The 17955-nt window shown below is 53.6% G+C and overlaps 1 protein-coding gene across 2 annotated transcripts; it reads right to left on the bottom strand.

Moving 5' to 3' along the window:
* Window positions 1-6295: 6295 nt before the first annotated feature.
* Window positions 6296-7627, bottom strand: LOC100285288 (uncharacterized). Of its 2 annotated transcripts, XM_008674782.4 has the most exons (2): window positions 7448-7627; window positions 6296-7375 (listed from the first exon to the last, which is right to left on the bottom strand). In XM_008674782.4, exon 2 carries the CDS (start codon window positions 7365-7367, stop codon window positions 6519-6521), a length of 849 nt encoding a protein of 282 aa, XP_008673004.1. In that variant the 5' UTR covers window positions 7368-7375; window positions 7448-7627; the 3' UTR covers window positions 6296-6518. The 2 variants fall into 2 exon arrangements, with proteins under 2 accessions (XP_008673004.1, NP_001354148.1); NM_001367219.1 differs by lacking the exon at window positions 7448-7627 and having other exon boundaries at window positions 6296-7444.
* Window positions 7628-17955: the final 10328 nt, after the last annotated feature.

Raw genomic sequence — 17955 nt, 5'->3', positions numbered from 1 at the left:
CCTTGTCCTTTGCCTGACAAGTTTGTGGCTGGCGGTATAATCGCCAAGTTACCACCTTCTTGGAAGGATTTTGCTACCTCTCTCAAACATAAGAGACAAGAGTTCAATGTTGAAGAGCTCATTGGTACTCTTGATGTTGAGGAAAGGGCTAGAACAAAGGACAATGGAAAAGGTGTTGAGACCTCTACTGCTAATGTGGTGCAGAAGAGAAACTTCCGCAAGTTTAACAAGAAGAAAAACCAGAACAAACAAGAGAACGCGAATAAACCTGTTCATACAGCACAATTTAAAAAGAAGAACAACAATAACAAGGGAAAGGGAGGTTGCTTTGTCTGTGGCAGTGATCAACACTGGGCAAGAGAGTGCCCTGATCGCAAGTTCACTCAAGACAAGAAATCAGCTAATGTTGTAACCACTGAAACTGAAGAAGGAACATCTGGGTATGGTAATTCTTTACCATTTGTTCTTTCAGTCTGTAATTCACCTGAGTGGTGGATGGACAGTGGTGCAAACATTCATGTGTGTGTTGATGCCTCTATGTTCACTTCCTACCAGGTCGGGAGGTCTGGCGCCTTGTTGATGGGAAATGGGTCGCGTGCTCATGTTCTTGGTGTCGGTACGGTCATTCTGAAGTTTACTTCGGGAAAGACGGTGCCATTGAAGAGCGTGCAGCATGTGCCCTCTATCAAGAAGAATCTCGTTAGCGCTTCGATGCTATGTCGAGATGGATATAAAGTTGTTCTTGAGTCTAATAAATGTGTTGTGTCGAAACATGGTACCTTTGTTGGTAAAGGATATGATTGCGGAGGCTTGTTCCGCTTATCACTGCATGATGTGTGTAATAAACTGGTGAATTCTGTTAATTCTTCTGATGAGTCAGATTTATGGCATTCACGGTTTTGTCATGCAAGCTTTGGCTGTCTTATGCGGTTAGCAAATATAAATTTAATTCCTAAATTTAACTTGGTCAAAAAGTCTAAGTGCCATGTGTGTGTTGAATCAAAACAACCCCGCAAGCCACACAAGGCTGCTGAGGCGAGGAGTTTGGCACCTCTAGAACTTATTCATTCTGATCTGTGCGAGATGAATGGAATTTTGACCAAATGTGGTAAAAGATACTTTCTCACTTTTATAGATGACTCCACTAGATTTTGTTATGTGTATCTCATAAAAACAAAAGATGAAGCGTTCAATTATTTTAAGGCCTATAAAGCTGAAGTTGAGAACCAACTTGAGAGGAAAATAAAACGGTTAAGGTCTGATCGAGGTGGAGAATATTTCTCTAATGTGTTCGATGAGTTCTGCGTGGAACATGGTATTATTCATGAGAGGACACCGCCATTCTCATCACAATCCAATGGGATTGCTGAAAGGAAAAACCGCACTCTAACAGATTTGGTGAATGCCATGTTGAGTACAGCGGGATTATCCAAGGCATGGTGGGGTGAGGCGATTTTGACGGCATGTCATGTCCTGAATAGAGTTCCAACAAAGAACAAAGAGATCACTCCATTTGAGGAATGGGAAAAGAGAAGATTAAATCTCTCATATTTGCGCACTTGGGGTTGTTTGGCTAAAGTGAATGTGCCAATCAACAAAAAGCGTAAACTTGGGCCTAAAACTGTTGATTGTGTATTCCTTGGATACTCTTTTCACAGCACTGGGTATAGGTTCTTAATTATAAAATCTGATGTGCCTGATATGTATGTTGATACTATCATGGAATCAAGAGACGCAACATTCTTTGAGAATGAGTTTCCCATGAAGAATACACCTAGTGATATAAGTCACGAGACTATAATTCCCCATGAGCACGAACTGTCGATTCCTATAGATCATGCTGAGGATTCTCACGTGCACATCCCTGAGGAGGATGACACTATAGTCACTCGAAAGAGCAAGAGACAGAGGGTTGCAAAATCCTTTGGTAATGACTTTATAGTGTACCTTGTGGAAGACACACCAACTACCATTAGTGAGGCATATTCCTCTCCTGATGCTGACTTATGGAAGGAAGCAGTAAGGAGTGAGATGGAATCTATTATGTCTAATGGAACTTGGGAGGTCGTTGACCGTCCTTATGGTTGTCAACCTATAGGTTGCAAATGGATCTTCAAGAAAAAGCTTAGGCCTGATGGTACAATTGAGAGGTACAAGGCAAGGCTTGTGGCCAAAGGTTATACCCAAAAGGAGGGTGAAGATTTCTTTGATACCTACTCACCAGTGGCTCGATTGACTACAATTCGCACATTAATAGCCGTGGCAGCCACTTATGGTCTTATCATTCATCAGATGGATGTTAAGACAGCTTTCCTAAATGGAGAGTTGGATGAGGAGATCTATATGGATCAGCCAGAGGGGTTTATTGCGGATGGTCAAGAGAACAAGGTGTGCAGGTTGATAAAATCATTGTATGGCCTAAAACAAGCACCTAAGCAATGGCATGAAAAATTTGATAATACTCTTACAACAGCTGGCTTTGTTGTAAATGAATCTGACACGTGTGTATACTATCGGTATGGTAGGGGTGAGTCTGTTATGCTGTGCCTTTATGTTGATGACATTTTGATCTTTGGATCAAATCTCAATGTGATTGAGAAAGTTAAAAATCTTCTATCGAGCAATTTCGAGATGAAAGATTTGGGAGAGGCTGATGTCATTTTAAACATCAAGCTTGTTAGAGAGGCTGATGGTGGGGTAACTCTGTTACAATCCCATTATGTGGAAAAGGTATTGAGTCGCTTTGGTTTTAGTGACTGTGATCCTGCTCCAACACCTTATGACCCCAGTGTGCTATTAAGAAAGAATCGGAGAATAGCAAGGGATCAAATGACATACTCCCAGATCATTGGCTCGCTCATGTACCTTGCAAGTGCAACAAGGCCAGACATCTCTTATGTTGTGAGTAAGCTAAGTCGGTTTGTGTCGAAACCAGGAGATGATCACTGGCGTGCTCTTGAGAGAGTGTTGCGGTATTTGAAAGGTACTATGACATACGGTATTCATTATACCGGAAACCCAAAAGTGCTGGAAGGCTATTGTGATGCCAACTGGATTTCTGATGCTGATGAGCTTTATGCCACAAGCGGATATGTGTTTCTGTTTGGAGGTGGCGCTGTTTCCTGGAAGTCTTGCAAGCAGACTATCTTAACGAAGTCTACAATGGAAGCAGAACTCGCAGCATTAGACACTGCTGGGGCTGAGGCCGAGTGGCTTCGTGATTTCCTATTGGACTTACCGGTAGTTGAAAAACCGATACCGGCTATTTCCATGAACTGTGACAACCAAACGGTGATTACAAAGGTTAACAGTTCTAGGAATAACATGAAGTCTACAAGGCATGTTAAGAGGAGATTGAAATCTGTCAGAAAGTTGAAAAACTCCGGAGTTATAACTGTGGATTATGTCCACACATCAAATAATCTGGCAGATCAATTCACTAAGGGTCTATCACGCAATGTGATAGAAAGTGCATCGAGGGAAATGGGTATGAGACCCATGTGAGATCTACTCTAGTGGTAACCTGCTCTATGTGATTGGAGATCCCGTGAAGTAGAGTGGAGAAACAAGCTAGGAGTAGATTGTGAGGAAAGATCCCTTCTTTAACTCATTTCTGATGCACATCTTTCCTATCTGTAAGGCAGGATGGTTTTTACCTTAATGTATTCCAAGAGTCTTATAAAGGTGAGATGTTGTCCTACAGAACATCTTCTGAGGAATACACCTATATGAGTCAGACTGCTAGTCACAGTCTATGGGATTTGGGTAATCCCTAAATACTCATGAAAGGCACTGAAGTGTGACTTATATGCTTCTAAACAGCGGGAATACTCTTCTGCAGCCTAGTATCAACAAAGGATTTGAGTGAATCTTATTTCGCACAAAACTGTCAATTCAAGGCATAGTCCATTGTTCAGTTGTGAATAAGTGAAACTCTTATTCTAGATGGATGTTCAACTTAACAGTCTCCATCGAAACACTGGTATATCAAAGGATTGTGATTCTGATACTACATCATTACAAACCCTAGAGTTTGGTGGGGATTGTTGGATCTTTTATGGGCTTGGCCCATTTATTGAATAAACTCTATGGTGTGTAATGGTGGAGAATACCAATAGTACCACATTAGAAGTCCAAGGGTCTTTTGCCTTGACTTATATGGTGGGATTTATTCCACTTAACTTGAGAAGTCAAGAAATGGACAAGGGCGTGCCACACGCGCGCGCGCGCGTCGCCGCCGCCGGCCGGGCCGGGCCGGGCGTGGCGTGGCGTGGCGTGGCGTGGCAGGCAGGCAGGCAGGCAGGCGAGCGGGCGTGGTGTGGTTGTGTTAATTTTTAGCACTCACTAACCGCGTCAGCCGAGTGACCCTGTCTCTTCGTCTGCCGAGTGACCCAGTCTCTTCGTCAGCCAGCCGAGTGACCCTTCTCCTTCAGCTGCCGACTTATGGCGTGACTCGGCGAGAGCTGGCCGACTCATGGCATAACTCGGCTAGAGCTGGCCGACTCTTGGCGTGACTCGGCGACCTTTCTCCTTCAGCTTCCCTCTGCGAGAGGTTAAATAGAGGAGCACCCCTGTCACTCGGAACACACGAGAAAACACTTTCAGAACACAGTCCAGCAGCCGAGTGAGGGTATTTCCATCTCGTGACTCTGCGCGCACAGAGAAGCGAGAGGGCAGGTGCCTCCGGAGCCCTTGCCGTTCGAGACCTTGCACGAGGGATCGGCAATTAGGTTTTTGGGGAGCGTCTTCGCGACTGCCCAAAGTCTTCTTCCTGCCGACATGACAAGTGAAGTTGGACAAGGATCTAGATCCTCGGAGCGCATGGCTGGGTATGATCAATTCATCTCTCTACTGTTTTTCATTCTGCAAATTATATATGTTCCTATCTGCTGTTTTATTTATAGCCATACATTTATCCAATCTGTTTTGTCGTATTATATCATGACGTGTCTGATGCCTGATCATACTAGTAATATGATAAATCTGTTTGTCTTAATTTTACAGTCATGCTGTTTATGTTGCTATCTGTTTGTTTTCAGTTGTTCCATAATAATACATGTTCCATGTTTATTTGCTTATTATATTTATATGACTCATATGCTTCATGTTCTCTTGATCCATATTGTTATGGATATATTTGAGATAATGATTTCTATGATTAAACATATTTTATATGTCATCATCATAATGTTAATTTATGGAATTAAAATAATACGGAAAATGCCTATATTTCTAACAATCCAAAAACCTAATGTTAGGCATTTTTCTGTCAGAGGTTTTGCTGCTGTACTAAAGCCTGATCCTTTTGATGGTAAAAACTTCTTGATATGGAAAGCTAAAATGGAATTGTGGCTAACTGCAATGTCTTGTTTTCATGCCGCTGAGGGCAAGCCTGCAAACTTACCTCCTGAGGATGAGGCTAAGTTTAAGGCTGAAGACAACCTCTTTCGAGGAGCAATAATTAGCGCATTGGATACTAAATTCCAGAAAAGCTATATCATCCTTCCCACAGGGAAAGAGCTGTGGGATGCACTTTCTAGATAAAATTTGTTGGGACAAAAACCATCCAAAATCAACATAAACACATAATCGATTGAGTCGTTGTAATAGTACGAATCCGTCACTTTCTAGATCCTGAGCCCTATGAACAACTTTATCTTTCTCCACACTTAATCGTAATGATACTCAGATTCTCCCTACAGTCAGATTTTTCTCACAGCCAGATTTTCAGAAAAGCTGCTCAGAAAAAAGCTGAACCAAACAGCCTCGTGTGCGGTCTCGTGATCCAATCCAAGCCTCCCCGCGCGGCCTCGCCAGCGCGTGTGCAGTGCCAACGCGGCGCACGCGACCTTGCAGAGGGAATGAGCCCGCCTCGCCAAAAAAAAAAAGCCGCCTCGACCGCACATTCCCCTCGGATGCGGGTCAATGTCAAGGCGAGGGAATGAGCAGATCTAGTGGACCATTTCCTAGATGGATGAGCTCGTTGTCGGCGCCGATCTGATTCTTGACGAATCTGACGGGGTCATAAAGGTTACCTGCTCCTCTGCTGTCCCTGAATGAAACGTCGGTGGGTGGCAACGTGCTACGAGAGCTGAAGCATCCGATGTCTGTGTGACATGGGAAGCCATTGGAAGCAAAGCAAGCGAGAGGTGATGGCACTTCTCGGACTAGCTTGGGATGCAGCTTGTGTGGATCTCCCCTGAAATTCGCATGAATTTGTATGCCGCCATAGTTTGAGGAGGGCCTTAATTGTAGGTGAAATGGAGGAGTAGGGTCAGAGTAAAAGACATGACGATTACAGAAACATCTCTGCAATATAGGACGCCAAAAGCCAAAGCACATCGTCAGACACGGCTCTGAAAAGTCAAAGTTAACGGAAGGTCGCTGAATCACCATGCCCCCTACAAGGCTACAACTAACTGCTGCGCTAGCATCTAAACAGACTAAACCCGATTAGCTAGCCCAAGGCTTTCGAAGGGGAATGGCGCGAGAGATCACATCACTGCACCAGCGCAGCGCTACAGGAAGATGAAACATTCCAATGACACTAGCGGGTTCTCCAACGACTCTTTCCCGTCGTCGCCGCCGCCGCCGTGGCCACCTTCAACATCGCCACCCGCGCTGCCGTCCGGGGTGCTGGGCTCACTTGCCGCGGTGACGGCGTCGTCTTCCGGCGGCGACGGCGGGGTGGCGGAACGCGGAGGAGTTGCTGCTTCCTGTGCCCGCCGCGGCGAGACGCGGCCGGCCGGACTTGCCGGGACAGGCGGCTTCCGCTGCACGGGCGCAGCTGGGCTGGCGGCTCTGCGGCGCTCAGAGGACGGCCGATTGGCCGCCGGCGACGGCGAACGCCGGACGGAGCGGTCCCGTGGCACGTGCCGCGGCGGCGGGGACGCCGACGCTCGCGCGCTGCGGGAGCGGACGCCGTAGGAGGCCGCGGCGGCGGCGTGGGCGCGCCGCGCTGGCCCCAGATCGACGGAGACCGGGCGCCTCCTGGCCGGCTTCCTCCCGGGCGACCGCTCCGGACCGGTCACCGAGCTGGTGGCGACCGAGGACTCCGACACCGCCTCGGACCGCTCGTCGGTGGCGAGCGAGAGCGACACGCAGCTGCCGAGGTCGCTCACCGCGGCGTCGACGCTGTCCTGCTTCTTGGCCTTCTCCAATTCCCGCTCGTCCGCGGCGGGGACGACGCCATTGCCGACGAGCTTCGACTCGGCCCTCGGCTTAGTGTTCGGTGTCTCCGAGAGCACCTCCTTGACCGTCTCCTCTGGCGACGGCGGGTCGCGGTCCTCGGGCTCGCACCGGTGCGGGAAGGCAGAGGCTCCGGCCACCGGACGGGTCTTGCGCTTCTTGCTGAAGCAACATCCCATGTCTCCACCTGCCGCGTTGGCCGTGGTCTGGACTCAGTAGTGTGGTGTGTGGTGACCAGTGAGAGGGGGAGAAGCGGTACCTGGGCCTCGAGGGCGGGTTCTTGGACTCCAGCACGGGGTACTTCAAGCGGGAGGAGGCTATGGACGATGGTGGTGAATTGGTGATGGGAGCGTGGCGTGGGGATCTGGCGGTCGAGTAGGTTCAGCGGGAAGCGGAGAAAGTGGCCAGCTAGTCTACGAGGACTGTACGGTCGAGCAGGAATAGGTTGCTGCTGGCTGACTTGAAACAGTGGCAACCAGCCATACAGGTACAGTACTTATTGGCTGACATGTGAGTACCTGTTGATACAGTGGCCACCTGTTTATTAGTTTATCGGACGGAATTTGGTAATGCACGGCAATGCACACTGGTGCAAGGGTATTCACGGTACAAAAGAAACCTTTTACTCTACCGATTGGGGGTGTTTTTTACACCCATCTAAAGTTTAGTCACTGTCAATCAAAAGTTCGAATAATAATTACCGATATTAAATATAGTCTAATTATAAACTAATTATGAAGATTAAAAAACGAGACATATTTACTAAATCTAATTAAAGTCTATATTTAATACTTATAATTAACATTTAAATGTTTGATGTGACATGAACTAAAATTTAGTCAGCACTTAAGCATTTAGCTGATATAGTAAATAATTTAATAACAAAAGATGTAAAAATAGTTTTTTGGTAAGAAAGTGTCGGTGTTTAGAACCAGCAACACATTACTAGGTGTATCACACATTGTTTTTTGGTGGTGGCGAGATCGATCGTAGCTCGTGATCAATACGACTGAACATAGGGATTTAGACAAGTTCAGGCCGCTGGGAGCCGTAACCCTAGTCATGTATGCTACGTGGATGATTTTTCTCTTTTATTGAGGTTATATAGTGTATGAGGAATAGAACAATAAATGCATCGACTACCGTCTGCTCGACGTCTATGTAGGGGACCCCCACTCGCTGCATCCTAGAGACGAGATCAAGACCACCCACTGACACCCTTCCTGCATGTACACACAACCGCTACGACTATCTTGCGACGCAGGGCTATGTGTTGGCCATGTCGGAGAAAACATCGCTACGAACGTTGACGTCTTGGAGTCCAAGCCTTGTACCGTCTATGTGTCTGAGTCCACTGGTGACCCCACGAGATAGAGTTCCTGGCTCGCATGTGTTGTCTCTAGGTTTGAGTTCATCAGGTAACCCACGAAATTAACTGTCTGACACACTCAGGCCCTTTAATGGCCCATGTACCATTTTGGGTTATGAAGTCCTAGGGGATATCTATCACCCATAAGCCCCCGAGACTCAAGTCAATTTTGAGAACAATTTTGAAAATCTTGACTACGTGTCTGAGACCCACTGATAATTTGTTCCCTCTACCGAGTCAACAGACCCCTCTTTTCTGTGATGCAGATGTAGTCCCCGAGCTTCAAGCTAACTTAAGTAATAATCAACTCAAAGGTCTCAAAAAGACATTTCCTGTGCTAGATTATACTAGATTTCATTAGAGAATGTTGTACAAAATCAAACCATAGAAGACAGAAATCACCAAACCTTGCTTTTTCTACTACAGGTTGCAATGTTGCACATGGTGCTTTAACCATTTGCAAAAGATTCAAAATATCAAGGCCCTGAATAGACCCCATGAATCTCATTGTCTTAGGTGCATTGTCCTATCTAGTGCTGCCTAGGACATAAGCATATCATGCAGTTCATTTGTTGTGGACTCGGTCTGGCCATCAGAGTCTGAGATATCTAGCAACTACCACATCTCCTCGACCAGTATGCGTAGCAATGACCTTTGGTGTATTGGAGTCCACACTTATAGTAGAGCCCCTTAGTTTTACAGTAGGCATACAAAATAGTCAGGTGGTCGTCAGTCAAAGTAGACTTGATCACCTCCGAGGATATCTTGTCAGGAGTTGGAGTGGACGGAGATATTTGTCGGCGTTTCGAGACCGGGGGGTCCCTGGGCCGACGAGTGAATGTCGCCGCGTGCCCCAGCCCAGATGGGTCGAGCGCGAGGGCGAGCGCGAAGGGGGGAGAGCGAGGCGGCCGGAGACCGGCGTGAGAGAGATGGGAATCCCGTGGCCTTCGTGTTCGTCACGCGCCCAGGTCGGGTGCGCTTGCAGTAGGGGGTTACAAGCGTCCACGCGGGAGAGGGAGCGAGCGGCTCCAAGCGAGCGCCTGTCCCGTCCTCGTCCCCGCGCGGCCAACCCTCTCTAAGAGGGCCCTGGTCCTTCCTTTTATAGGCGTAAGGAGAGGATCCAGGTGTACAATGGGGGGTGTAGCAGAGTGCTACGTGTCTAGCGGAGGAGAGCTAGCGCCCTAAGTACATGCCGTTGTGGCAGCCGGAGAGATTTTGGCACCCAGCTGGTGTGATGTCGTGGCCGTCGGAGGAGCGATGGAGCCTGGCGGAGGGACAACTGTCGGAGCGGTTGAATCCTTGCCGACGTCCTCTTGCTTCCGTAAGGGGGCTGAGAGCCGCCGTCGTCACAGAGTACGCGGGGCGCCATCATTGCCTATCTGGCGGAGCTAGCCAGATGGGACGTCGGTCTTGTTCCCTGCGGCCCGAGTCAGCTCGGGGCAGGGTGATGATGGCGCCTCCTGTTGACGTGGCTGATCCGTGCCCTAGGTTGGGCGAGGCGGAGTTCGTCGTCTTCTTGGGCTGAGCCCAAGTCCGAGCCCTGGGTCGGGCGGAGCGGAGTTCGCCGTCTTCTGGGGTTGAGCCCAAGTCCGAGCCCTGGGTCGGGCGGAGCGGAGTTCGCCGTCTTCCGGGGCTGAGCCCGAGTCCGAGCCCTGGGTCGGGCAGAGCGGAGTTCGCCGTCTTCCGGGGCTGAGCCCGAGTCTGAACCCTGGGTCGGGCGGAGCGGAGCTTCCTATGACGCCTTCGGCAGGGCCTGACTGCCTGTCAGTTTCACTCTGTCAAGTGGCACCGCAGTCGGAGTGGCGCAGGCGGCACTGTCCTTCTGTCAGGTCGGTCAGTGGAGCGGCAAAGTGACGGCGATCACTTCGGCTCTGCCGGCTGGGGGCGCGCGTCAGGATAAAGGTGTCAGGCCACCTTTGCATTAAATGCTCCTGCGATTTGGTCGGTTGGTGCGGCGATTTGGTCAGGGTTGCTTCTTAGCGAAGGTAGGGCCTCGGGCGAGCCAGAAATATGTTCGCCGTTGGAGGGGGGCCTCGGGCGAGACGGAAAATCCTCCGGGGTCGGCTGCCCTTGTCCGAGGCTAGGCTCGGGCGAGGCGTGATCGAGTCGCTCGAATGGACTGATCCCTGACTTAATCGCACCCATCAGGCCTTTGCAGCTTTATGCTGATGGGGGTTACCAGCTGAGAATCAGGAGCCTTGAGGGTACCCCTAATTATGGTCCCCGACAGTAGCCCCCGAGCCTCGAAGGGAGTGTTAGCACTCGCTTGGAGGCTTTCATCGCACTTTTTTGCAAGGGGACCAGCCTTTCTCGGTTGCGTTTTGTTCCGGTGGGTGCGCGCGAGCGCACCCGCCGGGTGTAGCCCCCGAGGCCTCGGAGGAGTGGTTTCACTCCTTCGAGGTCTTAATGCCTCGCGTAATGCTTCGGCTGGTCTGGTTGTTCCCTCATGCGAGCTGGCCGTAGCCCGGGTGTACGGTCGGGTCTCAAGTTCTCGGGCTGGTATGTTGACGCTGTCAATGGTTCGGCCGGAGCCGGGTTTGCGAGAGCAGCCCTCGAGCCTCTGCACAAGGCGAGAGGGTGATCAGGGACAGACTCGGCTTTTTTACATACGCCCCTGCGTCGCCTTTCCGCAAGGAGGAGGGGGGAAACTGCCATGTTGCCCTCGATGGGCGCCGAACATGGTGTCTCCGGTGAGCTGCAAGCGGGTAATCCGAGTGGACGTCCATGCCCCGTTCGTTAGGGGTCGGCTAGGGGCCTAGGGGCACGCCCAAAAGTACCTGCGGGTGATCTGCCGGACCCGATCCCCTGGCGACGGGGTCCGAGGGCTCGATGCCTCCCTCTGATGGGATTCCGTTACAAGATCGTTCCCGCTGGTCTCGGAAATGTCCTAGGGTACCTCGGGAGCGCAGCCCGAGCCTTGGTTATGTATCGAACGTACCCATGGTCATCCCTCGCTCGGCGTCTGAGGCGGCTGTGAACCCTTCGGGGGCTAGCCTTCGAACCCCTGATCAGTAATGGGCGCGAAGCCCGAGTAGCCTGAGGCGGCCGTGGAACCCTTCCGAGGGGCCGACCTTCGAACCTCTGACCAGTAGTGGGTGTAGGGCCCACGCGATCTGAGGCGGCTGTCGAACTCTTCCGGGGGCCAGCCTTCGAACCTCTGATCAGTAGGGAGGCTCGGAGCCTGGTTCCTTCACGGGGAAGGATCCTTTTCGGGGTATCCCCCTTTCCCGGTCCCTGTTGCAAGAGAGAGAAAGAGGAAAAAAGGAAAAGGATGCGAAATCGAACGACGCGGCGTACCTTTTTTAACGCGGTTATTATGGCGAAGGCGAAGCGTCGCCTGCTTCTCCTGCCAGAGGCGCCGCCTGTCCCGCCGCGGAGTTAATGCGACGGGGCGAGTGGTTCGCGGGGCGATCGCTGCGCGTGCGTGAGCCGTTCGAGGAACGGAACACGGGCGCGTTGTCTTCACGTCGTGAGAGAGGGTTCTCTCGCTGCCCCCGGATGGGACGTGAGCTTGGCTGACGACGTGACTGCTGCTCCTGCCCGCCTGCCACCGTCATTACTGCCGGCCCATTTTTGGCCGCACTGACCGCCGCGCCAGGCTGGCGCTGCTGGGTCGTGCGCTGGGTCGCCTCGAGTCGCGGTACTGGTTCCGCAGTCGAGGAGGCGCGGTGGTGGCGCAAGTGGAGGTGCAGTTGCATGCACGAAGCATTCGGCGCGCCGGTTGCATGACGCGTGGGCCTGGGCCTCCATGCTGGGCATGTTGGGAGTCGGAGAAGCGCGCCCACTTGGCGCGGTTGCATGCCGCCTGCATGGCTGCCCGCCCCTTTCGCCCGTTGGTCTGGGCAAAAGTGGAGGGTCACTTGTAACCGCTGGGCGGTTGTGCGCACCGCGCACGGCGGTTTGGCTTCTTCTGCTCTGAGCCGGTTTGCATGACGTGTGGGACCCAGCCCCCGCGCCGTAGGGGAGGACCTTGGAGTGTGTTGGAGAAGACTCAGCCCGCGACGGTTGGGGGCGCAAGTAGGGAGAGTCGCCTTTAAAAGGAGGGCGACCCCCTTTGGAAGGCGACCATGTCTTCGCGCTCCCTTATGCATCGTGTCTTTCCACCTTCCAAGCCCCCGGATGGGGGATACCCGCCGTCTTTCCGCCTCATCGTTGGAGGAACACAACTCCGTGGGAGTTGGTACCTTTCAGCCGTCGTTCGGCTTCAAGGATTTTCATCACATAGCCCGGTTGCACCCCTCCGCTGGTGGTCACCCAAAACGGTGACCTCCAGCCCCTGGATGGGGAGAGGCAAGCCGGGCTGTGATCTTGGTCCCGCCCTCAGCCTCGAGGGTGTTCGTCATACTCGCTGGGGCGGGGAGCGAGGCGAGCCGGGGCTCGACCTCCCGCGTGGGCCGGCGGGCCACCTCTTCTTCCAGCTTCTGGTGGTGGCAACCATCCTCCAGCTCTGCGGAGGAGACGTCCTCCAGCCATGCCGGGGAAGGCGAACTGTTGCTGCCCAGCTAGGATGCAACATTCCGCCCTCTTCCTCGCTTTCGTGGCGAGGACAGGGACGAGGACCTGCCGGTGCGCTTTGGAGCGGCCCGCTCTTTGGCTTTAATAGCTGGTTCGCGTCCCTTGAGCGGGAACGCGAACGAGAGCCCTCCGGCGGCCGTGTCCGTCCCGGGACCATAGCTGCTGCTGCGGAGGTCGCTGGCGGGCCCCTCGGTGCTCGTCGCCCCGCAGGCTCCCCGATGTGGAGGTTGTACATACCCGTGGGGACGGAACCAGAGTTCCGTCTGTAATGGCGCTTCGAATGCCAGAGTTTTTGTTCATTGTGGCTGTCGAGGCCTGAACATGTATGTAACTTTGGCACGGAGCCGTGTTTTTTCCTCATTTTCGAGCACTAAGACTCGCATGTTGGTTGTCTGAACCACTTCACCAAGCGTGAGTCGCCCTGTATAAAGGTGACGAGTGAGGTATCCGTATCCCGGAGGCGTAGGAGTCCCTCGGCTCGGTCGGCCTTGTTGTCCGAGGCTTCTCTAGCTTAGTTAAAGGGACCCCTTGGCCGCTCTTCGATGAGCCGAGGCCAGGGGTAGCGGTATCAGCACGAACAGGGGCAGAGTTGGCTCGAAAAGGAAACCTGGTTGGCCGGAGCCTAGCCGGGTCGTCCATTAGCGGGACCGACACCGGAGTTGACCAGCCGAGGCCTCGGGTCGGGCTGACGCCCTTGGAGGACGGCTGGCCGAGGCCCCGGGGTGACCGGCCGAGCCGCCTGCTCGGGTCGGATTCCCAAAGAAGACCCTAGCAGCGATTGCCCGGGCACGGTGATGACGTTGTCCTTTAGAGTGGAGATCCTCGGACCGTGTCGCCGTCCGAGGCCAGGTCGGACCTCGCCGAAGGTGTCGTCGATGCCGAGGGTGCTGCTGCCCCCTTCCAGCGTCAAGACCCGAACCTGCATGATCGGATTGTCTTGTAGCGTGTGTCTCCTGCGGCCGCCGAGGCCAAAACACACCCTCGCTGTGTTGTAAAGCTGCGTCTATTTTCCTCCTGTTTCGAGTATCTGGACTTTTTTGTCGGTAACAGGGATGTTTGTGCGAGCGAGAGTTGCTTCTCGCGGAAGGTGATGAGTGAGGTATCCGTATCCCGGAGGCGTAGGAGTCCCTCGGCTCGGTCGGCCTTGCCGCTTACGCGCACTCTTACCCGTCCATGGGGCTCTGTCACCGACCCAGTCGAGAAGGCTCGAAGGATCGCTTCGGCAGAAGAGCTTCCGAACGTGAAGACTTGTTCGGTCCGCGGAATCACTTATCCGAACGTGAGTTACTTATCGCAAAAGGTGATGAGTGAGGTATCCGTATCCCAGAGGCGTAGGAGTCCCTCGGTTCGGTCAGCCTTGGCTGCTTACGTGTACTCCGTCGTTTTCAGGATCCACTTTTCGAAGTAGTCAAAAAGCACGAAAGTCATTCTGGCAGAAAAGATCTTTTTTCGAGGAAAATTTCGACGCAGAGGGGGTTCCCCCCCTTTTAGCCCCCGAGGGAGGGTCGGGCTTTGCCGAGGCGAGGCCGACCCTTCCTTGATGACTAAACTTTGCGTGGGTGCAAGGTATATGAACAACTTGAAAACATCTTAAGGGTAGAAGCGACGTAGCTGTTGAATGTTCCAAGCGTTGCCGTAGACCTCGCCTTGACTGTTGGCCAGCTTGTACGTTCCGGGCTTCAGAACCTTGGCGATGACGAGCGGTCCCTCCTAGGGGGGCGTGAGCTTGTGCCTCCCTCGGGCGTCTTGTCGTAGCCGAAGCACCAGGTCGCCCACCTAGAGGTCTCGGGACCGGACCCCTCGGGCGTGGTAGCGTCGCAGGGACTGCTGGTACCGCACCGAGTGTAGTAAGGCCTTGTCCCGTGCCTCCTCCAGCTGGTCCAGCGAGTCTTCTCGGCTAGCTTGGTTGCTTTGATCGCTGTAGGCCCTCGTCCTCGGGGAGCCGTATTCCAGGTCTGTGGGCAAGACGGCCTCGGCCCCGTAGACTAGGAAGAACGGCGTGAAGCCCGTGGCTCGGCTCGGCGTTGTGCTCAGGCTCCAGACCACCGAGGGGAGTTCCTTCATCCATCGCTTGCCGAACTTGTTGAGGTCGTTGTAGATCCGAGGCTTGAGCCCTTGTAGAATCATGCCGTTGGCACGCTCTACTTGCCCATTTGACATGGGATGAGCCACGGCAGCCCAGTCCACCCGGATGTGGTGATCCTCGCAGAAGTCCAAGAACTTTCTGCCGGTGAACTGGGTGCCGTTGTCGGTGATGATGGAGTTCAGGACCCCGAAGCGATGGATGATGTTGGTGAAGAACGCCACCGCGTGCTCGGACCTGATGCTGTTCAGGGGTCGGACCTCGATCCACTTGGAGAATTTGTCGATGGCGACCAGCAGGTGCGTGTAGCCCCCGGGTGCCTTCTGCAAGGGGCCGACGAGATCCAGACCCCACACAGCGAAAGGCGAGGTGATGAGTATCGTCTGCAGAGCCTGAGCGGGCAGGTGGGTCTGCCTCGCGTAGAATTGACACCCTTCGCAGGTGCGGACAATTCCAGTGGCGTCGGCCACCGCCGTCGGCCAGTAGAAGCCTTGTCGGAAGGCATTCCCGACAAGGGCTCGAGGCGCTGCGTGATGGCCGCAAGCCCCCGAGTGTATCTCTCGCAGGAGTTCCTGACCTTCGGCGACGGAGATGCATCGCTGGAGGATGCCAGAGGGGCTGCGGTGGTAGAGCTCCTTCTCGTCGCCCAGCAAGACGAACGACTTGGTGCGCCGCGCCACCCGCCGAGCCTCGGCTCGGTCGAGGGGTAGCTCTCCTTGGTGGAGATATTGCAGGTACGGGGTCTGCCAGTTTCGATCAGGCGTGGCCCCGCTTCGCTCCTCCTCGACGCGCAGTGCCTCACCCTCGGGGGCCGAGGGTACCTCAGACTGGGCCGAGGGCGCCTCAGGCTCAGGCGTGTCGTCGATCTTGACGGAGGGTTGATGCAGATCCCGGGAGAAGACGTCCGGGGGAACCGTTGTTCGCCCCGAGGCTATTTTAGCCAGCTCGTCCGCAGTCTCGTTGTAGCGCCGAGCGATGTGGTTGAGCTCGAGCCCGTAGAACTTGTCCTCCAAGCGCCGAACCTTATCGCAGTAGGCCTCCATCTTCGGGTCGCGGTAGTGGGAGTTCTTCATGACTTGGTCGATGACGAGCTGCGAGTCACCACGGGCGTCGAGGCGCCGGACCCCTAGCTCGATGGCGATCCGCAACCCGTTGACCAGAACCTCATACTCAGCCACATTGTTGGACGCCGGGAAATGGAGACGTAGCACATAGCGTAGGTGTTTCCCGAGGGGCGAGATGAAGAGTAGGCCTGCGCCGGCTCCCGTCTTCATCAACGACCCGTCGAAAAACATGGTCCAGAGCTCCGGTTGGATCGGAGCCGTCGGTAGTTGGGTGTCGACCCATTCGGCTACGAAGTCCGCCAAGACCTGGGACTTGATGGCCTTCCGAGGGGCGAACGAGATTGTCTCGCCCATGATTTCCACCGCCCACTTTGCAATCCTACCCGAGGCCTCTCGACACTGGATGATCTCCCCCAGGGGGAAGGATGACACCACAGTTACCGGATGAGACTCGAAGTAGTGTCGCAACTTCCGCTGCGTCAGGATCACTACATACAGCAGCTTCTGAACTTGTGGTAGCAGATCCTGGTTTCGGACAGTACCTCGCTGACGAAGTAAACTGGCCTCTGAACGGGCAATGCATGCCCCTCTTCTTGCCTCTCGACCATAATCGCGGCGCTAACCACCTGAGTGGTCGCGGCGACGTAGACCAAGAGGGCTTCTCCGTCAGTTGGAGGCACCAAGATAGGCGCCTTTGTGAGGAGCGCCTTCAGGTTTCCGAGAGCTTCCTCGGCCTCAGGGGTCCAAGTGAAGCACTCGCCCTTCCTTAAGAGGCGGTACAGAGGTAGACCTCTTTCGCCGAGGCGTGAGATGAAGCGGCTCAAAGCCGCGAGACATCCCATGACCCTCTATACGCCTTTCAAGTCCTTGATGGGCCCCATGCTGGTGATGGCTGCGATCTTCTCCAGGTTGGCTTTGATGCCCCGCTCGGAGACGATGAACCCCAAGAGCATGCCTCGGGGCACCCCGAAGACGCACTTCTCGGGATTGAGCTTGACGCCTTTCGCCTTGAGGCATCGGAATGTCACTTTAAGGTCGGAAAGGAGGTCGGAAGCTTTCCTCGTCTTGACTACGATGTCATCAACGTAGGCCTCGACCGTGCGGCCAATGTGTTCGCCGAACACATGGTTCATGCATCGCTGGTACGTCGCGCCTGCATTCCTCAAGCCGAACGGCATGGTGACATAGCAGTACATGCCGAAGGGTGTGATGAAAGAAGTCGCGAGCTGGTCGGACTCTTTCATCCTGATTTGATGATACCTTGAGTAGGCATCGAGGAAAGACAGGGTTTCGCACCCAGCAGTGGAATCCACGATTTGATCGATGCGAGGCAGAGGGTAGGGAACCTTCGGACATGCTTTGTTGAGACCAGTGTAGTCTACACACATCCGCCATTTCCCCCCTTTATTTCTCACATGCACAGGGTTGGCAAGCCATTCGGGATGGAATACCTCTTTGATGAACCCTGCCGCCATTAGCTTGTGGATCTCCTCGCCTATCGCTCTGCGCTTCTCCTCGTCGAATCGATGCAGAGGCTGCTTGACGGGTCGGGCTCCGGCCCGAATATCCAGCGAGTGCTCGGCGACATCCCTCGGTATGTCGGGCATGTCCGAGGGACTCCACGCGAAGACGTCGGTGTTCGCGCGGAGGAAGTCGATGAGCACTGCTTCCTATTTGGGATCGAGCCCAGAGCCGATCCGGATCTGCTTGGAGGCGTCGCCGCTGGGGTCGAGGGG

Source organism: Zea mays, chromosome 3 (genome assembly GCF_902167145.1).
Source record: "Zea mays cultivar B73 chromosome 3, Zm-B73-REFERENCE-NAM-5.0, whole genome shotgun sequence".
Lineage (NCBI taxonomy): Eukaryota > Viridiplantae > Streptophyta > Magnoliopsida > Poales > Poaceae > Zea > Zea mays.
The sequence above is the reverse complement of the archived record's forward strand: the minus strand, read 5'-3'. Positions and strand labels throughout refer to the sequence as shown.

Bases quoted from the DNA above. Each gene is read 5' to 3' on its own strand.
- LOC100285288 (XM_008674782.4), bottom strand. From the start codon at position 7,367: ATGGGATGTTGCTTCAGCAAGAAGCGCAAGACCCGTCCGGTGGCCGGA.